We start from the raw sequence: 23,960 nt of genomic DNA on the forward strand, positions 1-23,960 counted from the left end.
CATCTGTCTGTGTGAGCCATAGCTGAATGCATCTGTGAAGTGCCTTTTGTGGGTAGTGTTCATGGACCAGCAATGGATGCTAACTAGAGATCCAACTGTAGGGCATGTCAGAATGTCCATCTGGGCAGTGGTTTGCTCCTCCACTATGCTGGAGGAGTGCCCCCCTCCGCCAGCAGCTGCAAACCTTTAAAATAAAATGATAATAAACAAAGTTTATTATAATTTTATTGGAAAAGGGGCAGGGCCACGGGTGATGACAGGGATGGAGGGGTAGTGAACAGCACTCCCCTCAGTGCGCATTTATGTTTGGCCGGCCATCTTGGTCCAGCCAAACGCACATGCGCACTGAGCTTTCTCCAGCCCGGCACTGTGTTGCCGGGTTGGAGACAGCAGGCAGAGGCTCGCGCTCTGGCCAATCCTAATGGTGCTTTCATGCAGCATGAAAGCAGCGTTATGATTGGCTGCAGGGCAGGCTGGAAGCCTGTGCCTGCAAGCAGAACCAGAGGAGCAGAGCAGCGCCCTGCGGTAAGGTAAGTTTTTTTATTTTTTTAAATGTTATTAAAAAATGTAATGTTGTGCTTTGCGTCCCCCACTCCTGCTGCATGTCAAGCGCCGCCTCCACCCTTACCGCAGGGCGAGCCGCGACTGCAGCTGGGGCCATTTACTTTTGCTCAAAAAACTCTGGGTGGGAATGGAAGGGTGAAAACTAGACACAGCGTATCAGGATTTCCCTAAAAGAAGATGGCTGCCCTGCTGACCTTTTTATGTAGCCTGCCAAGGGCACCATCCCTTCCCCGCCATGCGTAGTCCTGATAAAGAACAATGAAACAAAAGTATTTATTTATGATATGCAGAACTGACTGTCTCTTGCCCTTCTCTGCAGCTAATGTGTGCGACGATGAGTTCCTGATATGCCAAAATGGCGGAACTTGCCACGAGAACCAGCGCTGTCTCTGTCCAGTTGGCTTCAAGGGGGTCCTTTGTGAACAACCCAAGTGTGACTCCCATCACAAGGATTGTGACGTGGCATCCAGTATGCACATTAGCTTGACTGCCTTCGTCCTGTGTGCCCTGGCCCTTCTGCTATCACATCTGCAGGACTTCTAGATTGTTAAAAGGGCAGGAATTACAAAAGGAAGAAAAAACAGACCATGAGGGCCACTCCCAGAAGGGATACCAGGCCCATATGCAACTTCGCCACTGCCCTGGACGACAAGTAAAAAAGTACTTTTTGTTACATGGGATGGCTCACTTGCAAAAAACCTGAAGCTGGTTAATACTCCTGGAATGGAAACCCAGACCTCCTGTGGAATATTTCTTGGACAGTTGGTCACTTGGAATGTTGGCCTTGTGGATTCAGGATCGTTGGCCATGTAGAGTTGGCCAGAGAAACTATTTACCACTTGGACTGTTGGCCATGTAGAGATGGCCATGCAGACTGTTGGCCGCTTGTACTGTTGGCCATGTGGATGTTGGCTGTATAGAGTAGGCCACTTGTACTGTTGGCCATGTGGATGTTGGCTGTATACAGAAGGCCACTTGGACTGTTGGCCATGTGAATTGATGGCCATGTAGAGTTGGCCACTTGGACTGTTGGCCATGTGAATTGATGGCCATGTGGAGTTAGCCACTTGTACTGTTGGCCATGTGGATGGTTGTCCATGTGGACTGTTGGTCATGGGTCTGTTGGCGACGTAGACTTGGCCGCTTGGCCTGTTGGTCATGTGAACTGGTGACCATGCTGATGGTTGACCATGCGGGTTGTTGGTCATGGGCCTGGTGGCCATGCAGTCCCTGTCTTTCCTGAGACACTGAGGCCTGGTAAGGTGTTTACTGTGATTAGCAATCGATGGCACGGCTTCACAATGGCAGAATCACATTAGATTCTCCAAAAATTTCTTATTACGAGACACGGGTTTCTCTGCCAAAAGCAAACAGGGAGGAAAAATAGGGTAATTAAATATGTGCTTGCAGTTTTTATTTTATTCTTAATTTCTATTCATTTCGCTTTTCAAGTTGGAGCAGAAGGCGTAGAATCGGGATTCGTCCACACCAAGACCCCACAGGCTCTGACTGTTCTGTCGTCACTTCCTCCTTGGATGGCCTACGACTGCGTTCCTCTTCGGCATATCACAAACTGCACAGCTAGCCATTGCGTCCATAGTTATATATATACATATATATATACATATATATATATTTTTGTTAATTTGTTCAATGTGCAATCTACTGGGACACACCGTAAACACGAGGTGGAGAAACCATCAGGTACAGAATGAGACATGATCGCAGAATGGCTCGTAATGTCCCTTATAGAAAGAGTTATTTTATTTTTGTTCTGTATAAACTTATTTTTGTTGCAGTGTATTGTTTGGAGATGGTCATGAGATGGTTACCATGGACATTCTGTTAAGGTGTATAATCCCACAGTAAAAATGATGTAAATCTGAATGGATGCTGTGTGCTGTGTCTTTCCTTGGTTTTCATTAGTTGGGGCAGTTTGCCCCTGTAGTTGTGGTAAGATCTGGACCCATCTGCCCAACATCTTACACACGCCTGCAAGCAAGGTACTGCAGAGTTCAACAAACCCAACCATGGCTTTAGAGACTTCCCTAATTGTCTGTACAAATTTAAACATATAACACAGTAGCATGAAGGCTGTGACAAACTTGTATGTAGTCAAGACAGGTACCTACCATGGCAGAGTGTGGTGTATGGCAGATAGTGAAATACTCTGTCACCTTAAAGAAAGTCTACACAGGCAGAGAAAACTAAACAAAGACTTTACTAGCAAAAATGCATTCTCGCGACAAGGGTATTTACACTTGGTTCTTCTGAAAAACTTTGAGTAAACCTCCAGTTGTAACTTCAATGCAACACTTTTAATTTCTGATACGTGGCTGATGGCAATGTTCTCCAACCCAGAGGCAAATGTTTTATGTCCAATGAAATGTGAGCCTCTAATAGTATGAGATATCAGTTATATCAAATGCTCTTGAGAGTAATTTCCCAGCTTGGCTGTCTGTATTCTGGCCAGTGCAAGCACTTTCTGATGGCATGGTTTCAGAATTCCACATTGTACACTGCGACTGAGGGGTTCTAGGACTCTGCAATGCAACCTCATATATGGTTTCATCCAAGACCAGGTGTCATTTTGGACAGACAAGCATTATTCACCCTTTCAGGTAGTGCCTGGAAGCTGTAGAAAATTTGCTGCACTCTGGGTCTGGCAGTTCCCCCAGTAAGAATGGGAGCTACGAGATGCTATAGGAAAAACAACCATTTTATGCCCTTGTCATTTTTGGGGCCCATCACCTAATTTCAGCGTAGTTAGGCGGCACATCAATATACTGTCACCGAAAGAACTAACACAGCTCCCGAATTTAAACTGGGCCTGATTCCGGCCACAGGCCCCCTGTCCTCACGTTTACCACTGAAATATTTGGGGCCTTGTTATTAGGTCTGGCGTTAGCCAAGACCTTTTAATTGAAATTACATTACATAATATATACTGATAGGGGCTTTCATCCAGCCCTATCATTGATTGGTCTGTTGTTGTGTCATTCACATTTTGCTTCCGCCCATTCCAGCATGGGGCACTGAGTCAGCCCTCCAGCCATTGGCTAACTTCACTGTGAGTGACGGCATTCTGCTCTTGCACAATGTGCACGTCTACAGAAATGTAGGGGCATAGTTACAAGAAAGCGGCGCATCAGCTGTGATGCACCACTTTTCTTGCACCCCCTCTGTGCTCCCAGATGTCACAATGGTAACGTCATATTTACAATACAGTGCACCATGCCACGTTAGCACAATAACATCAACATTTTTATGCTATCGTGGCGCATTGGTCCACTAGCCCAAAACATTATTGGAATAATGGCTCAGTGAAATCTCACAAATTTCACTGCTCCATTTTTGTGGGCCTCCTATCGCTGGAACGCCCCTCTTGCATACATTATGCCTGGCGCAGGCATAATGTGGCGCCAGCGGTTAGAAAGTTGCGCTGTGCTTGCATTGCGCCACTTTGTAAATATGGCACAGGGAAAAGGCGTGCTTGACGCTGGCTTAATGTAAAAATAAATGACGATAGGCTGGCACAAGGAGGCGCTAGGGGCTTGTAAATATTCCCCGTAGTCTCGTTTAGTGCCAGAGACTACTGGCCCAGTGTTTGCTTTTTGATGGAACAAAAATGGATTTTGTAATAAAGTTTTGCAAATACTTTGCAAAACAAAAAAACACTGTTAAAACCAAAAGGCTGGCAGTTTGGCAGTAAACGCTACCTATTGGCTTTTCAGGTTCTTGTTCGAAGAGCTAGTGGGCTTTAGACCTCGTCTTGTCAATTTTATTGTTATTTTAAGTCAAGATGCTGAGGCCAATATTTTACACTCAGTTCTAGGGGCAGCTGTCCAACAGCTACAATATTCTCCTACGGTGACGTCAGAGAGAGAAGCCAGAACACCCTTCCTCCTCCTCCACTACTCACATTAGAGCAGAGTGGCTCTGTTTCCTCTTCTCTGTACACTTTGTTGTTCTTCTCCAGATCTTAAGCTGCTAGTTTGAGTGCCTCTTGTATGCACTTTGTCTGGTTTTCTTAACATCTCATTCCAACGCCCTTCTGTGGCCTCGTGCAGTCGCTGCGCAATCCTTTCCACAGTACTGCGGTTCCCCTGCCTCTCCTGGTGTCCCAGTCCTTCTTCACCTCCGCCATCTTTTGACTTGTGCTGTGCTTACAACCAGTGGCAGCTGCCAATGAAGCGGGGAGCTGGGCGAAGTGAGGGGGGGAGATAAAAAAAGAAATGTTTTAAAAAACACTTTTCTTCTGGAGACACGTTCACTTCTCCTCCATCCTCTTCCCAGCAGCGCACAGGCTCCCAGCCAATCATGATACTGTTGTCCCCAGCATGACAGCTGCTTCATGAGTGGTGTGAGCCAGTGCTTAATTTGTGCTTGTTGTTTCCGGTGCTGAGCACCGACACTTATGTTTGAGGGCCAACGCTTAGTCTTCAGCCTCAGGCATTTGCTGCGAGCAAAAGACCCATACGGGAAAGACGGAGGAAGGGAAACATGAAAAAGCGTCACAAAGGGAGAAAGCTGCAAAAGTGAGCTGGAGTGGCAGGGAGTGGCTTTATATGGATTAATGAGGCCTGAGATGGCTTCAGAATTACACTGCCTCAGTATTCTGTGCTCGCACATTTAATTGCAGCAGCCGCAAGTTTAAGAGGAGGGCTTTGAGCACCGACGCCTTTTTATTTACAAATTAAGCACTGGTGTGAGCGTCCTGCTTCGGCGCTCAGACAGGGAGTGGGACCCTGTGCACTTTCTCCACCTGGCTGTTTAACACAGCCAGGTGGAGAAATGCAAAAGTACGCATGCCAAACAGACATGCGCACTTATTGCGCACTCAACTCCTCCCTCCAGCCCTCCTCCGGCCCCCTCTAGCCCAGCCCCACCCCGCCCTAACCCGTCTCCCAGGAAAAATAAAATGATAACGCTTCTTATTATAATTTATTTTTTCTTTCCCTTCTGCTTAAAAGCAGCAGAGCGACGCTCCTCCGCCTTAGTGGAGGAGCTTCCCCTGGTTACAGCAGGTGACCTCCTCACGGCTGCCCTTCCTCTCACAGACAGCTCATGCCACGTGTCCACATGTCACATGCCTCCTCTTTTGAGATGCCATCATCTTAAGACTTAAGCACATTCCCAAGCCTTGTCACCATTTTATTTTTGAATGTTCCTGTCCCTGTGGCTGCCCTCCTAAGCCTGCTCCTGGTGGCTTGTGCACACTGAGCTGCTCCTCTACAAGCCCATCTGATCTTTTAACATCTTAACTATTTACATGAAAGAGAAACTGAGACTTGCAAAGGGCCTTTTCTCTGTTCCTTGGGCTGGATTCTGGGTCCCCTCTGATGTTGGGCCTCGCTATTGAGGGCGAATTTGCCTTTCCATTGTAGATGCCCCTTATGGACACTTAGGCTGCAGAAAGGAGATGGTCATACAGAAAGCATCGCAGGCCCTGGTCATTCTAGGAAGAAGGCACACCTGATACCTTCTGCCACCAGCCCTAAGGCCCAGTGTGTGGAGAAGCAAAGGCCCCTTATTTCCCCTCACTCTGGCTTTCAGGGAGTGCAGATAGCTGGCCTGGTGTGTGGTGGGTACCGAAGGTACTTCCACTTAATACCAGGTCCAGGTATCCCGTCTTAGTAAAGTGTAGGCAGTGCCTAGAAGCCAGGCTCTCTAGGGGTAGCTGTGGATGAGCAGCCAAGGATTATCTAGGAGACATCCAAAGCTCATGCAATACCACTGTAGTCACACAGCACTTACACACCAGAGACAACCCTCCAATAGGAGGTAAGTAAAACGCTAAATATATACACTAGTAAACAGTAATAGGCACAGAAAATGTTAGAAAACAGTGCAAATAGCAATAACCAATAGTGATCCTAGCAGGAGCCCAAATCATATACTAAAAAAATGTAATGCGAACATAGGACCCCCACCTAGGTAAGCTGAATGTGTACAGGGGAGCTGAGAGTACTAGAAAACCACAGAGGTAAGTAACATAGTACCCCCCAGCGACCAAGAAAACAGGAGTAAATCACTGGAAATTCCACAAACCACCCAAAAGGACGAAAATGTAGAAAAGAAGACACCCAGACAAGACTGCAAGAAACCAGTGGTGGATTCCTGCAGAGGAAGACCTGTGGGGAGAGGGGACCAAGTCCAAAACTCACAGTGGAGTCCAGGGGGATTAGCGGCTACTACCCACCCAGCTGTACTTGCAGGAGTTGGTCAACTGTGATGGAGAGAAGGTCAGCCCTGCAGCCCCGGAGTCAGAGAAGAGTTCCTGAGGGATGCAGAAGATGTCCCATGCTGGAATGAAGATTGCAGATGGGTGTCGGTGCAGGAATTCCTCCAACAAGCCCTGGCAAAGGCAAAGCCGCGTTTAGTGAAAAAGTGGTGCTGCCAGGGACCAGCAAGGCCCAGGAGGACTCAACCCAGGAGGAGGAGTCCCAGGGGACCCCCAGCGACACAGAGGGCCCACAGAAGCAGAGGCAATGCCCACAGGAGTCCCACAGGATGGGGACACAGAAGTCGCAGAAGGAGCCCACGCAGCACTATAGAAAAGGATCCCACGTCACAAGAGAACCATGCAGAGGGCTGTGCGTCACAGGAAGGAGTACTTGGGACTGACGCTGCAGGTAGCCTGAAGTTCCCTTAAAGAAGATGCAAACAGGTCTTGGCAGCTGCAAGAGACGCGGTGCATGGGGGTACTGTTCTGCTTGGGAAGGCAAAGGCTTACCTCCACCAAAGTTGGACAGCTGGCAGAGAGGACCAAGAGGACTACTCCAGACCACCATCCGTGAGGCAGGATCCACGCAGCTCAGGATGAGAGAAGATCCATGCAGCCGGTCATCATTGCAGTAGATGCCTTCGGATGCAGGGGAGTGACTCCTTCACTCCAAGGGAGATTCCTTTGTCCTTCTTGTGCAGACTGAAGACTTGCCACCCTCAGAGGATGCACAGCCGGAGAAATGTTGCAGAAGCTGGAAGGAGCAGTAGAAACAAAGTTGCAAGAAAAGTCTTCTTCATGGATGCAGATTGTCAGTTTCTGGAGGATCCAGTTGCGGTTCCAGTGGCCGGAAGTCAAAGTGGAGGTTGCAGAGGAGCCCTGCTGGAATTTTGCAAGCTGAATCCGAGGACCCACCCCAGATGAAGACCCTAAATAGGCCAGAGAGTGGGTGCCAGGTGACCACCTATCAGAGGGTGCCTCTGACGTCACCTGCCTGGCCTGGCCACTCAGATGCTCTAAGATTTCCCTGCCAACTTTGGAAGCAAGATGGCAGAACCCAGGGACCCTCTGGAGAAGCTCTGAGCACCACCCCTGGGGTAGTGATGGACAGGGGAGTGGTCACTCTCCTTTCCATTGTCCAGTTTTCCACCAGAGCAGAGACTGTGGCTCCCTGAAATGGTGTGGACTGGTTTATGCACGGAAGGCACCAAATGTGCCCTTCAAAGCACAACCTGTGGCTTGGAGAGGCTACCCCTCCCAAGCCAGTCACACCTATTTCCAAAGGGAGAGGGTGTCACCTCCCTCTCCCAAAGGAAATCCTTTGTTCTGCCTTCCTGGGCTTGATCAGATCAAGCAGCAGGCGGGCAGAAACCTGTCTGGGGGGTGGCAGCAGCTTGGGCTGCCCGGAAAACCCTGTAAGACTGCTGGTAGCAATGCTGGGGGTCCTTCAAGGAGCCCCCAGAGTGCATGGAATCATACTTCCAATACTTGCAACAGTATTGGGGTACGATTCAGACATTTTTCATACCAAGCATGCCTAGGTTTGGAGTTACCATGATGTAGATGGACATAGGTAGTGACCTATGTCCAGTACACACGTAAAATGGTGTCCCCACACTCATGAAGTCCAGGAAACTGGAGCTGGAGTTTGTGGGGGCACCTCCGCTAGAGCAGAGGTGCCCTCACACACAGATACATGCACCCTACCCTCTGGGTTCAGAGGGCCTGCCATAGGGGTGACTTATATTGACCCGGTGCAGTGACACTTTGCATGGGCTCCCCATGGGTGGCATAATACATGCTGTAGCCCATGGGGATCCCCTGGTGCCCCAATGCCCAGGGTGCCTAAGTACAAAATACTAGGGACTTACAAGGGGGCACCAGTATGCCAAATGTGGTGTGAAAAAGGTTCCAGCAACCACGTTGAAAAGGAGAGAGCATAATCACTGGGGTCCTGGTTAGCAGGATTCCAGTGAACACAGTCAACACACTGACAAACAGGCAAAAAGTGGGAGTAACCATGCTAGAAAGAGGCTACTTTTTTACAGGGAGAGATCCTTTTCTCCAAGAGCTGGGCACTTGCAGGATTTCTCTGACGTTAACCCCGGAGGACCCTCGAGTTCATGAATTCACCTCTCTTGTCATGGGACCTTCTAGAGACTTTTATTTCTGGCCATGTTGGCAGCCCTTCTTATAAAACGTTTTCAGCTCATTGAGACCTTTCATGCAATAAGTCACATGAATGGCTATATTAGCCATGGGTGTTTTCTCTTCCATGGGCCAAGCCTTCTTGCAAGTTACTTGAAGAACCCTACAGATACCTGATGCGTGATCCTAGCAGCCCCTTCTCCTTCTGGTGGTCTCTGTATCCTCGTGGCAGTGACTCTGTGGAATATTGACAAAGCAACTCCACACCTACAGATGTTAAGGCCAGGGCCACTGGAATTATGCATCAGGAGAGGGTCAAATTATGCGGCAGGGTTGAGTAAATTACGCAGCAAGAAAAGGCAAATTATGTGGCAAAATGCTGCACATTTTGTAATAGTATTAGTTCACTATTTTATCATTTTAAAACTTGGTAACTCTCTGGGTTTTGGTTGAATCTCATTAGTACCAGTTTAACAATTGAATATAGCAAAAAGCCTTCCACTGTGCAGCAACGTGTATTCACATTTTTAGTAACTTTTGAGCTAGAAACAAAATTTATTTTGTTCAGATCTGCAGATTATACACAGATGATAGATTATGTGGCAAATGCAGCAAATCTATAACTATGCAAAAAATCACCGCAGCCGCACAATCTCATAATTCCAGTGGCTCTGCTTATGGCGAATCTACATTACAACTGCCCTCATCCCTTCTTTGAGTATCTTCAGTTCAGCCCTCAATTGGTACCCCGTGGAGGGAGTCCAAGGCTTTTTTTCCTGGGTCATGGACTCCTGGAAAGGTCAGAGGTTACTCCACTGTGTTGCAAAGTTTGGGATCTCACTGGTGTTTAGTTTCGAAGATAGATTCCATTCCAGCCTGTCCTAAAAGAGAACAATATTATAACTTCTCTTTTTAATGCAGCAAAGTTTACCCTAGGTTTTTGGTCGGCCACTTCTGCCGGCCGCCATCTTGTCTAGGTCATTTCCCTGGGCTGGGTTCCCCTTAGTGTGCTGATTCCTCAAGAGCAGTAGACTGTGTAGCCTGCATGCAGTCACAACTCACACCCTTTAGGATGTGGACTGCTTTGATCAGATCTCCTTAGTCTTGGGCTCACATGCTGATTATCAGGGTAGAAAACTTCTCAAACTCACTTCAATTCTAGCCCAGCCACGTTTCCCAGGTCCATGCATGATGTGCTGCATCATACTAAGTTTTACTTTGCATTCTGGGACTTATAGTTTTGTTTATTCCATTATAAAACAGGACTACAGGTCTCAGAATTCAGAGGAAAAAACCTGGACCGGAGCAGCACATCACATATGGAGCTGGGTATCTTTGCAGCTTTTGTTTCTAGCTACCTCCCACAGGACGATGGATGTCGAAAATTTGAACATCATCACTAGGAACATGGGCCTTTTTGCTGAAGTCAGTGTGCTCTTACATGTCCCGCAGGGTTAGGTCCCTTTCAGCTCCTGGTTTGTACCCACCTGTTCTAGACACCACATACCTCCGTGGCATGTAGTGTATTAAAGACGATGAGGACAGAACATCTTCCCTTAGGCATGTTCCCCTACTCCAAGTCTCTGTCAGTAGCCCTCGGAGAGATTAACTCACCCAGTGCTTAATTTGAGCCGGTGGTTTCCAGTGCTCGGCACCTGCACTTAACTGTCAACACCACCACTTATGACAGACTGCCACACGGTGGCGCTGTTTGTATAATTTAAAGACGAGCAGAACAATAGTTGTTTATTATTTCATTTTACTTAAAAAAAAAAACTAATACCTGCAACCCAAGCCATTCTTACAGCTTTGGGGGCCTCGAACTGTCTAAATTGTCAGACTTGTAGTCATATGACGATTAGTAGTTATATAGGTGCTGTCATTGGCAGCAGGGGCAATGTATGGTGCAAGCTGTGATGGCATCCCGAGGAGGGCCCGGGCGCTTATTTACATATTTATTTTCAAATTAAGCACTGAGCCCACCCCCATTATTGCTCAATGGCTTCGCCTGGTTATGTCTGAAGCGTTCTTTGCAGCACCCACTCCATTGAATCTGCATGGAAATGGCCTCCACGCCTGTGATTACAGGAGGCCAAATATACCGGCTTTTATTTTGGGGTAGTTGAGACATCAGCAGCTGGTGTGGTTCAAGTACAACCTATATGTAATCTGCAAAGCAATAGGGAAAGCAAATGAAATTATTGAAAAGTATTAATCCCGGGATCCTCAGCTCCACCTAGTTTTGTGATTAGTTTATGACAATCATAAATGTTGGTTAATAGATGATAATGGCCTGTTCTGAATTAACAGGTGTAGGAAGCTGGCTCAGTATATACTGTATCAAAGTGAGATATAGTGCACAGAGTCCAGGGGTTCCCCAGAGGCTTAACAGAGGCTTAAGTAGATAACACTAATGCTCTCTTTTGTGGTACTGTGGTCGAGCAGTTAGGCTTATCAGAGGGTGATCCACAGCATTTGTTGCACACACACAGGCAATAGAAGAAGCACACACTCAATGACTTAACTCCGGACCAATGGTTTTATATAGCAAAAATATATTGTGTTACTTTATTTCTAGAACCACAAGATTCAAGTTGCAGGTAAGTACGTTTGCGAATAAGTAGCAAGCATATGTATCAACACCACTTTGTGTCAATTTGGCAAGTTAAACGGTTTCCAAGTAAATAGCAATAATCTGTTTTAAAAGTTGACAGTGCAATATTCAAACACAGTTCCAGGGGGGAAGAAAAGTTAGTACAGTTTCAAGGTAAGTACAAGACTTAGAGTTCCAGTCTTCAGGGATTAGGATGTCCACAGATTGGGGTTCAAGGTAACCCCAAACACCCACCACCAGCAACATTGGTCCGGTCGGGTGCAGAGATCAAAGTTGATGCAAGATTTAAAATGGGCTCCTATGAAGTCTTGGGGCACTCTGAATTGGAATTACCAGTAGATAAGTACCTGTGTCTTCAGAGGTCAGCGCTGGGGGATTTAGGAGAGCACTGGGGGGGTCACAGGTCAGCGCCAAACACACACCCTCAGCCGCACAGCAGTGGCCGAGTGCAGGGTGCAAACTAAGCGTCGGGCTTCCAATGCTTTTGAAAAAGGGGACCCCGTGGTCACAAGTAGGCTGTCGGCTGGGTCCAGGAGGTCAATTCAGGGAAACCACAGGCTGGACAGAGGGGAGGGCCACCTGCTGCATGTTGCTGTACCAGAGGTTGTATTCCCCAAGGACAGGGAGCTGCAGGTGCAGAGTACCTTTTGGCATCGGGTATCTTCATCCGAATCCTTCACGGGCATGGGGTCCTCTGGATTTAGTCTATAGGCGTCGTTGTGTTGGTCAGGAGGGGGATCAACCCAGGGTGGACACTAGGGGGCATATTTATACCCCACTTGTGCCTAATTTGCATCATTATTTTTTACGCAAATTCAGCGCAAAACTCCATATTTTTACGTTATACCAGTCTAATGTCAAAATTTTGGAGTTTGCACCATTTTATAGATGCGTGAACCTAACTTGATCAATCAGATGCAAGGTAGGCATTTCCATCTAAAAAATTGTGCTAACCCCATATTTATCCCCCACTGCTAAAATGACGCACGGGTGGGAGGAGGGCCTAAATAATGGTGCCCTCCTCAAGCCCCAGGAACACCCCCACCCACACCAGAGGGACACTGGAAGATGGGTGAACCCATCCCATGTAAGTAGGGTAAGTAATTAATTTTTTTAAATTAAAGTGCCATTGGGGACCCAACTTGGGGCCCCCTGCATGGCACAGGGTGCAGTGGCCATGCCCAGGGGACACTGGTCCCCTGTGCTGACCATTGAGGTGGAGAGCACGACTCCTGCCTTTTCTAAGACAGGAGTCATGTGGTATTGATGGGTTTGCATCAGAAAATGAGGCTAGGCTGGTTAAAGTCATCTTTTTTTACTATAACCAGCCTAAAGTCATTTTTTGGTGCAAAACCCCCTTCTCCCGTACCGGCAGCCCCACCCGGCTAATGTTATTATTTTTACGCCAGCCCACCCTTTGCACCGGCTTGCACCATTCCATAAATATGGCGTCCGGCTGGTGCTCAGGAGTGGCGCAAGCCGGTGCTAAACATTTTGGTGCAAAACTGCATTAGTGCCGTTTTGCACCTAAAAGTATAAATATGCCCCTAGGTTGGAATGCCTGGGGACCTGCTCTAGACTGGTGGGCCACCTGGACATGGGCTGTGGGCGTCTTGTGCAGAGTGGGCAGGGCTCGCGGATCCGGTGGGGGGGAGAAGGAAGTCCTTTGTTGGAGTTTCTTTGTGGACAGGGCCACTGTCATCAGAAAAACTTGGTCCTCTGGTGGGCAGGCAGTCCTCTTGGGGTTTTGAAGAGGTCGCTGGTCCTGCAGTATGCGCCGCCTTTTTGTAGCAGGGGCTTCAGAAGCTGTAGACAGGCCAGTAGGGCTGGGGCCAAGTCAGTTGGTGTCTGCAGTCTTCTCTGCTGGGGGTCAGCTTAGCAGTCCACCTTCTTTTTTCTAGTTGTCTTCTTGAGATCGCCAGGAATCTGACAAGCTAGGTTCAGAGGAGCCCTTAAATCCTGGATTTAGAGGTCATTACAGGGATCAGAAGGCAGTAGCCAATCGCTACTGTCCCTGAGGGTGACTACACCCTTCCGGTGTCCACTCACTTTGGAGAGGGGGACACGTACCTAACCCTACTGGCCCCTGTCCTCCAAACTAAGATGGAGGATTCTGCAGGGAGGGGTCACTTCATCTATGGACACATTAAGGGTGGTCCTAGCTGAAGTGGTCACTCCTCCTTGATTTGCCTAATTTTCCAGCTGGACTTGCTGCCAAAAGTGGGGCCTTGTCCGATGGGCGGGCATCTCCACTAGCTGGAGTGCCCAGGGGCACTGTAACAGGAGGCCTGAGCCTTTGAGGCTCACTGCCAGTTGGTACAGTTCCTGCAGGGCGGGAGGTGTGAAGCACCTCCACCCAGTGTAGGCTTTGTTTCTGGCCCCGGCAAGCACAAAGGCTCTCACCCCATGAGGTCAAAAACTTGGCTGGAAGTGGCAGGCTGGCACAGACCGGTCAGTCCTGCACTAGAAGTGTGGTTAAAATACAGTGGGCATCTCTACGATGCCCTCTGGGTGCATTTTGCAATAAATCCCACACTGGCATCAGTGTGGGTTTATTGTTCTGAGACGTTTGATACCAAACTTCCCAGACTTCAGTGGAGCCATCATGGAGCTGTGGAGTTCGTAATGACAAACCCCCAGTCCATGTTGTCAATAGGGCCACACTGCACTTGCAATGTCTAAGAATGGACTAAGATACTGTAGGGGCATATTGCTCATGCAGCTATGCCCTCACCTGTGGTATAGTGCACCCTGCCTAAGGGCTGTAAGGCCTGCTAGAGGGGTGACTTACCTTTGCCATGGACAGTGGTTTGTGGGCATGGCACCCTGAGGGGGATGCCATGTTGACTTAGTCTTTTCTCCCCACCAGCACACACAAGCTGTGAGGCAGTGTGTCTGTGCTGAGTGAGGGGTCCCCAGGGTGGCATAATACATGCTGCAGCCCTTGGGGACCTTCCCTGGCCACAGGACCCTTGGTACCAGGGGTACCATTTACAAAGGACTTAGCTGTGTACCAGGGTTGTGCCAATTGCGTGAACAATGGTACAGTTTTGGGAAAGAACACTGGTGCTGGGGCCTGGTTAGCAGGGTCCCAGCACCCAGTCAAGTCAGCATCCGTATCAGGCAAAAAGTGTGTGTGTGGGGGGTAACCATGCCAACAAGGGCACTTTCTTACAACAGGTATGAGATTAAAAAGTGTATTAATTTTCCTATTTTAATTAAAAGTACGAAAACAGTATGTTAAGACAACATCTTTAATATCACATTAACATTTAATATAAAACGAAGTTGTTTCATATAGAGGATTATGAAAATGTTGATCACGATATGTACAAAATCATCACGAGTCATAACAGAATTTCTGTGATGTTTTGTCTTATGATAGATAAATTCCTGGACTTATTGATTCTTAAACTTCACTATGAATTAATATAGCCACAGCCAGCACGTGTTTCACGATGATGAGCTGCTTCTCAGGGCCAGGAGAAGGTGCGGGTAGGTTTTGTCCAAAGAATTCTATACTCCACAATGAAATATGCTGTTTCTTTATACACTTTCAATCTCTTTCAACACTGATCCTCAGAGGTTTTCATCATTAAAGTGAACCAGAAGATCCTCACATGTAGTAAAGGGAACATATCCTCAAGTATCCCAAATAGATTTTAATTGTTCTCATTAAGAGATGTCATTCAAGTCTCCTTTGCCTTCCCTATAATTGTATCTTTTCTCATTTGTTCCATGATTAAACACAGTGGTTATCAACCTTTTGACTTCTGTTGACCCCAACTTTATCATGACTCGAACCTGGGGACCCTCACTGAATCACTATTGGAATCTGGGGACACCCCCTCACCCCACTGAGTCACTACTGGAAGCCGGGGACCCACGCCTAAACATTGTCGATGATTAGAGCTGCAAAACAATACACACAAAAAACAGAAACAAGCATTTTATGTAATTTGCAAACAATTATTAAAAAGAAAGTAAGAGGCAGGTCGGGGCTTTTCTAAATTCAATTGAAGCAACACGTCGTCCATACAAAATTCTCTTTGATGCACCTGCACGGCTCCCATGAATCAATCTGAAGATACTAGTTTAATTGAACAAGCCATATGGGGAACCGATCGGCATGGAAACAGGTCAGGTTCTCCACAATAGGAAACCTGCTACAGAACGGACAGCTCATGACATTTCACATGCTGACTGATCAGTATGAACTTCCAGAGGGTCAATTTCTCTCACACGCCTCATTAAGGGAGGCCCTCTGGGATGTCTCCTGTGCAGTCCAGGAAGCAGAAACCATCACACACCAACTCATACAAGCATCGCACACTATGGCCAACTGCCACAAACAGATTAGCTGGCTCACTAAGGCCCATATTTATACTTTTTTAGCACCACATTTGCGCCGCCTTTTGATGCAAAATCAGCGCAAACTTACAAAATACAATTGTACTGTGCAAGTTTGCGCCGCTTTTGCGTAAAAAAATGACACAAATGCAGCGCTAAAAAAGTATAAATATGGGCCTAAGTCCCTAATTGTCCATACAAAACTACACAAACTAAACAAACTACACTACAACCCCTGAGGGACACATGGGAGATGGAATGTGGCAGACAGCTCCATGACGAAGAATGGGAGCCGGCATTTCCAAAGAGAGTGTCGCTGAATGCCTGCCTGAAACTGATCCAATTCTATACCCTCCACAGGGCATACCGCTCCCTTATGTGGCTTTACAGCATATTCCCAAGTAGCCTAGATTTGTGCGCTAGATGTGGCGCCCCTGAAGCACATACTGTGGGAGTGCGCCCAATTATGGACTTACTAGACCACTGTTCTATCCCAGCTCATACGAGTCAGAAGAATAGCAGGCCTTATGTCCTGGGAGGCAGTGTCCCTGGGTATATACAAGAGACCCCGGAAAATAAAACCGCAGCATGCTCCTTGGATCTCGCCCTTATCCTGGCCAAAAGAAAAAATCTTGATGCAATGGAAACTCACTTCCACCAACGCCAGAGCTCTGGCTAGGCACATTTTCATGCTGGGCGAAAGCAGCGACAGTGGCGTTGCACCTGGTGGACACTAGAGGAGTACGCCGCCGCCCGATGGCTCGTAGCTGGAAAACATTGTACTCTCACCTGCTTGACCCACCCCAAGAAACCAACTAGGTCCCTGTTTCCGCGACCCCTGACTCCTCTCTTGGGCCAGCGACAATAGCCTGAATTCCGCCAACAGTCCCATTTCAGATTTTTTCTGGGATCCAGTGTATCCGCTTGACTTATTTGCAGAAGAACTCCACATTGCCCCTTCGACGTTCATCACTAACAGTTCTACCAGGACCCCACACCACCTTCAACCTGACTCATGTCTGTCAGCGTTCCCTACCAGCTCAACGGCAATACTCCATGTAAGCAAACGCTCTTATAATACGCACCTCTGTTGTATCATTGTCTATACCGTATGCCTTTTAATTCTAAATGCTCTAACTGTAAATTCCAAATTTGGAATTACGATGACTACACTGCACTACCGAGAGCTATAACTTTCCTTCTGTTATTAACACTCAATAAAAAGATTTTGAAAAAATATGGGAAAATGATCCTCTCCAAACAAATCTCAGCCTTACTTAAATACATCTTTGCAAAAATCTTGCTTAATATTGCAAACAGGTCAATATGTTTTGTAAGGATAGATTTATTTAAGATCCACATATTGTTAGTCTAGATTTTGCAGTCTATATTTTTGACATGGATGTTATTTTTCACATGGATATTTTTGACATGGATGTTCACATCCTATCCTTTTGTGAAAAATAAAACACAACACATCAGGAAGCCTACAGTTCAAATAACATTTAATACAAAACAGCAAGCAGCACAGCAAAATGATTATAGGCAGCTGTCTTTTCAAATGACCAAGGTTCTTGCTAAAAAAAAAAAAAAAGGCTAGTTGACCCATAACATTTTAATTACACAAAATTTAGACTAGTATATATTTTTTCTTTCAACCCAAGTCTTTGGAATTTAATCATGTAACAGAAACTTTCAGCAAAAAGCATATTTAATTAGCAGTTGGGAGGATATTCTCCTCAAGGATGTGTGAAACTTGCTTGAGGAGGAGACATCACTGATATATACACTACTGGGCTCATTATTCTCCTAAAATTCCACTTCTATAAGCCGGGTTTGAAAGCAAGGCTGTACTTCTTGGAAATGTACAAATGTACAACCTTGCATAACATGAAATTAATTCATTCGGAAGTAGCAGTGCTTGTGGTATTCTACTTTCCAATGGTCCATACGTGACATTTTCAAATAAATGTGCAACCACACTAAAAGGTTAAAAACAGATGAAAGGCGGAATATATGTCCAACACAAGGGTGAGAAATTCAAAAGGCCGGTACAAATTCATATGTGTAATCACTATAAGTTGGGCAAAATTAACGGTGTAACTTCAACATATTGCTGTATTTAATAAATTTTACCTACATGAACTGGCAATTTATCATCAATGTTAAGTCCTATTGGATGTAGTGTATTGAGACTAATATTCATTTTGGACTCTAATCTTTTCAACTCAAGAGTTCTCTTCCATCCTCTCTCGTTTATTGGAATTCTGTCCAGTGCCACAAATATAAGAAGGTTAACTTTCTTATCATAGTATATTTTGAAGTGCCTTGCTACTGGGCAAGCTCTGCCTTAATGTAGAATGGCTTGTGTTGCCGACATAGTATTTATCACATGGGCAACGCAATGCATAAAAACAGTATTCTGAATTACAGGTCAGATGTTTCTTTATGATAAATGATTTGGGTACTGTGAGAAATTCTACAGATTTCTGATCTTTCATTGTGCTTACACGCCTTGCAGCTTCCACAAATAAAGAACACCTGAACGGGTTTCCCTATCACTGGTTGGGGTACCAGACATTGACTTAGGGAGTATTTGAAGGATGAAAGTCTTCTAAATATAAATTTAGGTTGTTACTCTATGTATTTAGAAAGTGTCTAATCTGTTTATAGGACAAGCCAGAATTTATGAAAAATCTTTTTGACTTCCTTTGTTTTGCTACGAGTGGTGATGAACCTGATTGATTTCGCACCTTCTTATAATCTCTTTTTAGGTACTAATAGATTTTCTCTATTAACTGGACTCACCCTGACAAGGATCTCCTCTATGCTAGCTTTTGGATATCCTTGCTCTGCAAATCTGTTAACCATGGTCTCAGCTTCATTCAAATAGGCTGCATCTGAGCTACAGATGCACATAGCTCTCCATAGTTCCCCGTAGGGAATGCTCTGTATCAAGCTCAGCGGTGATGCTTCTAGCATGTAGTAGTCTATTGCCCGCAGTTTTCTTCCTTAACAAAGTACTATCTAATTTCCCGTTTTTACACAGATTTGTACATCCAAGAATTTAATATTTGTAGTGTACACTGGTTTATACCTTGGCTGGTGGGAGGAACTGGTGGTTGGGAACATCTGTCAGTTTGATGAACAAGTGGTCCTCTGGGTCAGATATACAGACGACATCTTTTGCATTTGGAGAGATGATGAGGATTGTTTTGTCAACACTTTGAATGAGTACTCCTTGAAGTTAAAGTTCATGTCACATTGACACTACAATGAATGAATTCTTGGATGTATAATAGCACAAATGTAGGGACACTCTAGCAGTCGGTGCCGTAACGGAGAAGATGAAGACAAGAGTCATTATACCTGATGGGTATTCCGATCAAAGCAATGCTATCCCCCACATCAGCACGCATGTGCCTGCAAATACAGTAGAATGAATTAACGGTCTCTCTGTACTTTTCTAACAGCAGCACATAGGAGTTGCCCTTAAATCAGACCGGCGTCTCCATGCAAGTTCAGTACAGTTTGGTCTTCAGATAAATCCACATTCTGCAGCAAGAATGTATCCTACCACTAACCAGATGCTCCGAGCAGCCATGAGGATGTCAGGCCAGACCACACAGGAATCCGATATCCAGAAGCAGAAGGATGCATACATTGGACGTAGGTAATAGCAATGAGAGGCTGCAGATGCAATATCACGTGGCAATGGTGGACCAGGCAAAGAATATGATCATGAAGAACCTGGCTTCAGCAGGAACAGCTTAGGTAGAAGATCCAGGGCTCTGCACAGGCCCTAATGCAGTGACCTGAACACCATTGTCTCTAGGAGCAGCAGCTCATTTGCAGTGGGAAGAGGGGATCCTACACAGTTTAACAGCTGTGTAAGTGATGAGCAGAATCTGAGAGGGCTGTAGTGCAGCCTGCCTCTTGTGCACACAAATGTAGATCCAATCCCTAGGCCTTCCAAACTGCCTGCACTACTGTGAACTCACAGTATGTTCCGCGGTCACTGCTGATTTGGCATGGTACCCAAACCGAGGAATGAAATCTCTGGGTAATCGCTTAGCCACCATGAAGGCATCTGCAAGGGCACAGAAGTTTGCTTCCACCCATCCTGAAAACATACATACAATTTGCACATTTGGGCATCTGAATAAAGTATATTTGGTGGGCACCAAGGGGCACCAAGGGAGAGGGTGAGCAGCAGGGGCGACCTTTATCCCTTTTCTACATCCTGACAGGCAGATGGCACAGGACTGGCAATCACTGTCGGCTATGGAAGAAGCAAAGGTACATGGCGATGGGTTGCAGTGGCGTGTATCATACCGGCCCTACCAACATGAATTGCTCCGTGATACAATCTGGTGAGGTCAGGGAGTAGACATTTGTGAAATAGAACTTTTGGTGCAACCACACATCCTGTGCTGCCTCGCCGCACTCTCCCAGGGTCTCTGACATTGCTGCTTGGTCTAGAACAGGGTTCTGCAAAGTCGGTCCTGGAGAGCCGGGTCCATGCCAGATTTTTAGCATATCCACATTTAGAAAAATGTAGATTTCTGAAACATCTTTTCTCTAAATGTGGATATGCTAAAAACGTGGCATGGACCCGACTCTCGAGGATCGACTTTGCAGAACCCTAGTCTAGAACCGTTTTTCATTTTCAGAAGCTTTCTCTTGCACTTGAGACAAATCCTTTAAAGTGGGTGCAGGAATTAGATCAGTTCTCATAACATACATAGCAACATTAGCCGCTAGATAATGAAGCATTCGTAGCAAAACCCCTTTGCATCCACAGGATGCCAAAGTTGTGTGTTCTTGGCTTGGATGCAGGTGTGAGTGAGAGTAACAAGTTCTATGACTTGAGCTGATCTAACAGGTGGTAATTGGCAACTCTCTACAATGTGGTAGACATTATGTACATACAGTCTAGCCAATAACCAGGACTCTGGTTGTCTCTGAGACTTGATCCATCATTAAAGTAGGTTAACTCACAGTCATTATTGGGCACATCAGTCAAGTCAATGCGGGGTTTCATGATACTGGCAGGTGGGATCTTAATCCACACTTGTGGGCATTAGTGAGGTGAGGCTCGAAGCGGAACAAGCAATACGGGAAGCAGGCAACAATATTCCATATTGAGACAGTCAGGCAGTGGAGAGGTGCTGGGTGTTTGTAGCAGCAGAGGGGCAGTCAGAATAGGGAACAGCAACAGCTGAAGGGGAGCTCAATACAATATTCCTAGAAGCTTCAACAAGATTTGCAGCCACCTACCGTAAACATGGTGATAGCCCGGCTGCAACTGTGTCCAGAACTGGAGAGTAATGAGCTATAGGCTTTCTCTCATCCCCACAGCCCTGTAGTAACACTCCAAGCCCAAATCCATCACATTCATGACAATACAAAGTGAGAGTTTTGGCATAATCAGGACGCCCTCAAGCGAGCGCAGAAGTCAGCGCTTGTTTAATTTTTACAAAGTATTTTCAGCTTCACTACATCACTGCAAGGGTTCAGGGCAGTGCTTAATTTGTAAATAAAAACGTGCCGGTGCCCAACGCCCTCTTCTTAAACACATAGCTGCTGCAATTAAATGTACAAACACGGAATACTGAGGCAGCATAATCCTGAGGCCATCTCAGGCCTCTTTAATCCATTTACAGCCACTCCCTGCCCCTTCAGCTCACTCCTGCAGCTTTCTGCTTTCTCCCTTTGTGACACTCTTCGTTTTTCTCTCCCTCCGTCTTTCCCATTTGTGTCCTTTGCTCGCAGCAAATGCTTGAGGCAGAAGAATAAGCCCCAGCCCTCAAAAATAAGTGTTGGTGCTCAGCACCGGAAACAACAAGCGCAAATTAAGCACTGGTTCAGGGGTATCTTTTCATATGTATCTTTGAAAATATGTGGCTATTTCGGCATACCCCAGTATCCACTATTCAGCCATTCCAGAAAAGGTATGTACCGGGAGTCAGTTACAGGGCGGAGCAACTTGCAGATAGATCAACTCTTTCAGCAGACAGGTGGCACTTACCAGCAGGAATCTCATGACCAAAGTACGACACTCCGGGAAGGCAGACCTACAGATTTTCCTTTGAAGCCCTTTATTAGCTAGTTTTTTTAGGAGTCCAATTGAGTCCAATTTGCACTAATCTAAACCAACCATAAATTGTCCACATTTTGGATTAGAGAGGATCCCAGTGGAAAAACCAGAGGGCCAAAATTCTTCTTGAGCTTGGGAAAAAGATTGATGGAGATTCTGTAAATTCTTGTGGAAGTCATGTCCACGAAGAAAGTTGGGACCTTCGGAGTGTGGGTGAGAAGAGGTGGTGACTCCCCTCATTTATAGGGATAGAGCAGAAGTGGGCGACAGTCAATCAGAGTGAACCACTGAGGCCCATATTTATACTTTTATAGCGCTGCATTTGCGCCACTTTTTGACACAAAAGTGGCACAAACTTACAAAATATAACTGTATTTTGTAAGTTTGCGCCATTTTTGCATCAAAAAATGACGCAAATGCGGCGCGAAAAAAGTATAAATATGGGCCTCATATTTGCAGGGTCTCCAGAAAGGACAGTGGCAGAGTTGGTGACCTCAGGGAAGCTTGAGATGAATACAATATTTATGGCCCTAAGGTCTTTGATGAATCAGTACATGTTGGCTTTCCCTGCCTTGCTCGTTTGTATCCGCACAAGATCAGGTCTCACGAAGAGGGAGAAACACACAAAAAAGCCTGTCACAACGACACCTAATATCTTCATTTTTAGAGGAAAAGACTGATTTTGGAGGCCAACATAACAACGAGGTAAGTCTTTCAAGATTCAATCTGAAGAAAAAGATAAGAGTGTTCATGGTGAGCAAAGGCTCATGTATGTGCCTCTTCATTGAGCAGTGACAGAAATGCCAGTTTGAAGCTCTGTTACCTTTGCAAGAATGGTCTCAATGCTGCCTGGAAAATGCTTCTCTGAAGTATTGAGACAAGTGTGAAACATTCTCATAAAACTATGATCTCAAGTTCAGTAATTCAGGGAGGTGTGTAGACTTTGAACCCCTGGTTCATAAAGAGATCCTTCCACAGCAGCATAGACTGCAAGATTGGTGGTCTTATGTAGGGGGTGGTCTTGGGCAGGGAGTTGGGGTTCACCTATCTTCACAAGATTAGAGAATTAGACCTGACTGGGTTGAAGCAAGTGATGAGGTGCACCCTCCAGGGAGACATCCGACAAGGTTTTACAATGAACCCAAATGACGAAGTGGGGGTGGTACAGGAACCTCCCAGCTCACTGCAGATGGAGCACAATCGCCTACCCCTCCACCCCCAAACACAGAGCCATAGTGACAATGAGCCTCCTCTTCATTGCCAACAGGTGCTGAAGGTTCAGTTGCACAAGCCCTGTGTGTAGCCACTGCTCCTGGAGCTCAGGGTGCACCCATTTCTGTCTGTCCTTGAAGGAAACAGATCTGTTGAACAATGGGTTGGGGACAGTCCTAGAGGTTGGCGTTCCTTGTGGCTGAGCCCTCAGAAAGTCAAAACAATCTAATTCCCATTAAATAAACAGGTTTATGTGAGGGCTTCTCGGTTACTCCTGGGACTTTGGCACAAGCTGTGAAGCCTGTGGCACATGGACAGCAACACCACAAACATTGTCACTAAGAAAGAAGCACATTGAAAATCCCAAACCAATTTAGTTAAAGAGAACACATTTTAATGGCACAAAATGAAGTCAATCTTATTTATGGATCAGTAGATATTACAAATGAATTGGATTTTTTTTATTGCAAAACAAAGTTGTCTTTGGAAGTAAAGTTAAACTGAACAAGCATTGGCAAAGCCAATAGGTCCCCCTTAGCAAACTGATGCCTTTGCTAATATTTAAAAAAAAAAATTGAAAATCATATGCCATAAAGAGAAGAAAACAGAAAACCTGTTGCACCTAAATGTGGTAGCCATATGCTTGCAATATAAAATAAATGTAAAAAGCAAGACCCAAAGCACATATTGTAATCAGAACAGTACAGGACATGAGACAGCTCACTCTGTGCAAACAGATCACATCC

The 23,960-nt window shown here is 46.1% G+C and overlaps 1 protein-coding gene across 2 annotated transcripts in view; it reads left to right on the forward strand.

The window, feature by feature from the left end:
• NTNG2 (netrin G2) overlaps positions 1–2,438 on the forward strand; it is a 447,915-nt gene extending 445,477 nt beyond the window's left edge. For both annotated transcript variants that reach the window (XM_069237102.1, XM_069237103.1), the window contains one exon: positions 884–2,438. In XM_069237102.1, coding sequence (XP_069093203.1) covers positions 884–1,107 — 224 coding nt within the window. In that variant the 3' untranslated portion in view covers positions 1,108–2,438. The remainder of the gene's footprint in view (positions 1–883) is intronic.
• The last annotated feature ends 21,522 nt before the right edge of the window (positions 2,439–23,960 follow it).

The sequence above is a fragment of the Pleurodeles waltl genome, chromosome 6 (assembly GCF_031143425.1).
Source record: "Pleurodeles waltl isolate 20211129_DDA chromosome 6, aPleWal1.hap1.20221129, whole genome shotgun sequence".
Taxonomy (NCBI): domain Eukaryota; kingdom Metazoa; phylum Chordata; class Amphibia; order Caudata; family Salamandridae; genus Pleurodeles; species Pleurodeles waltl.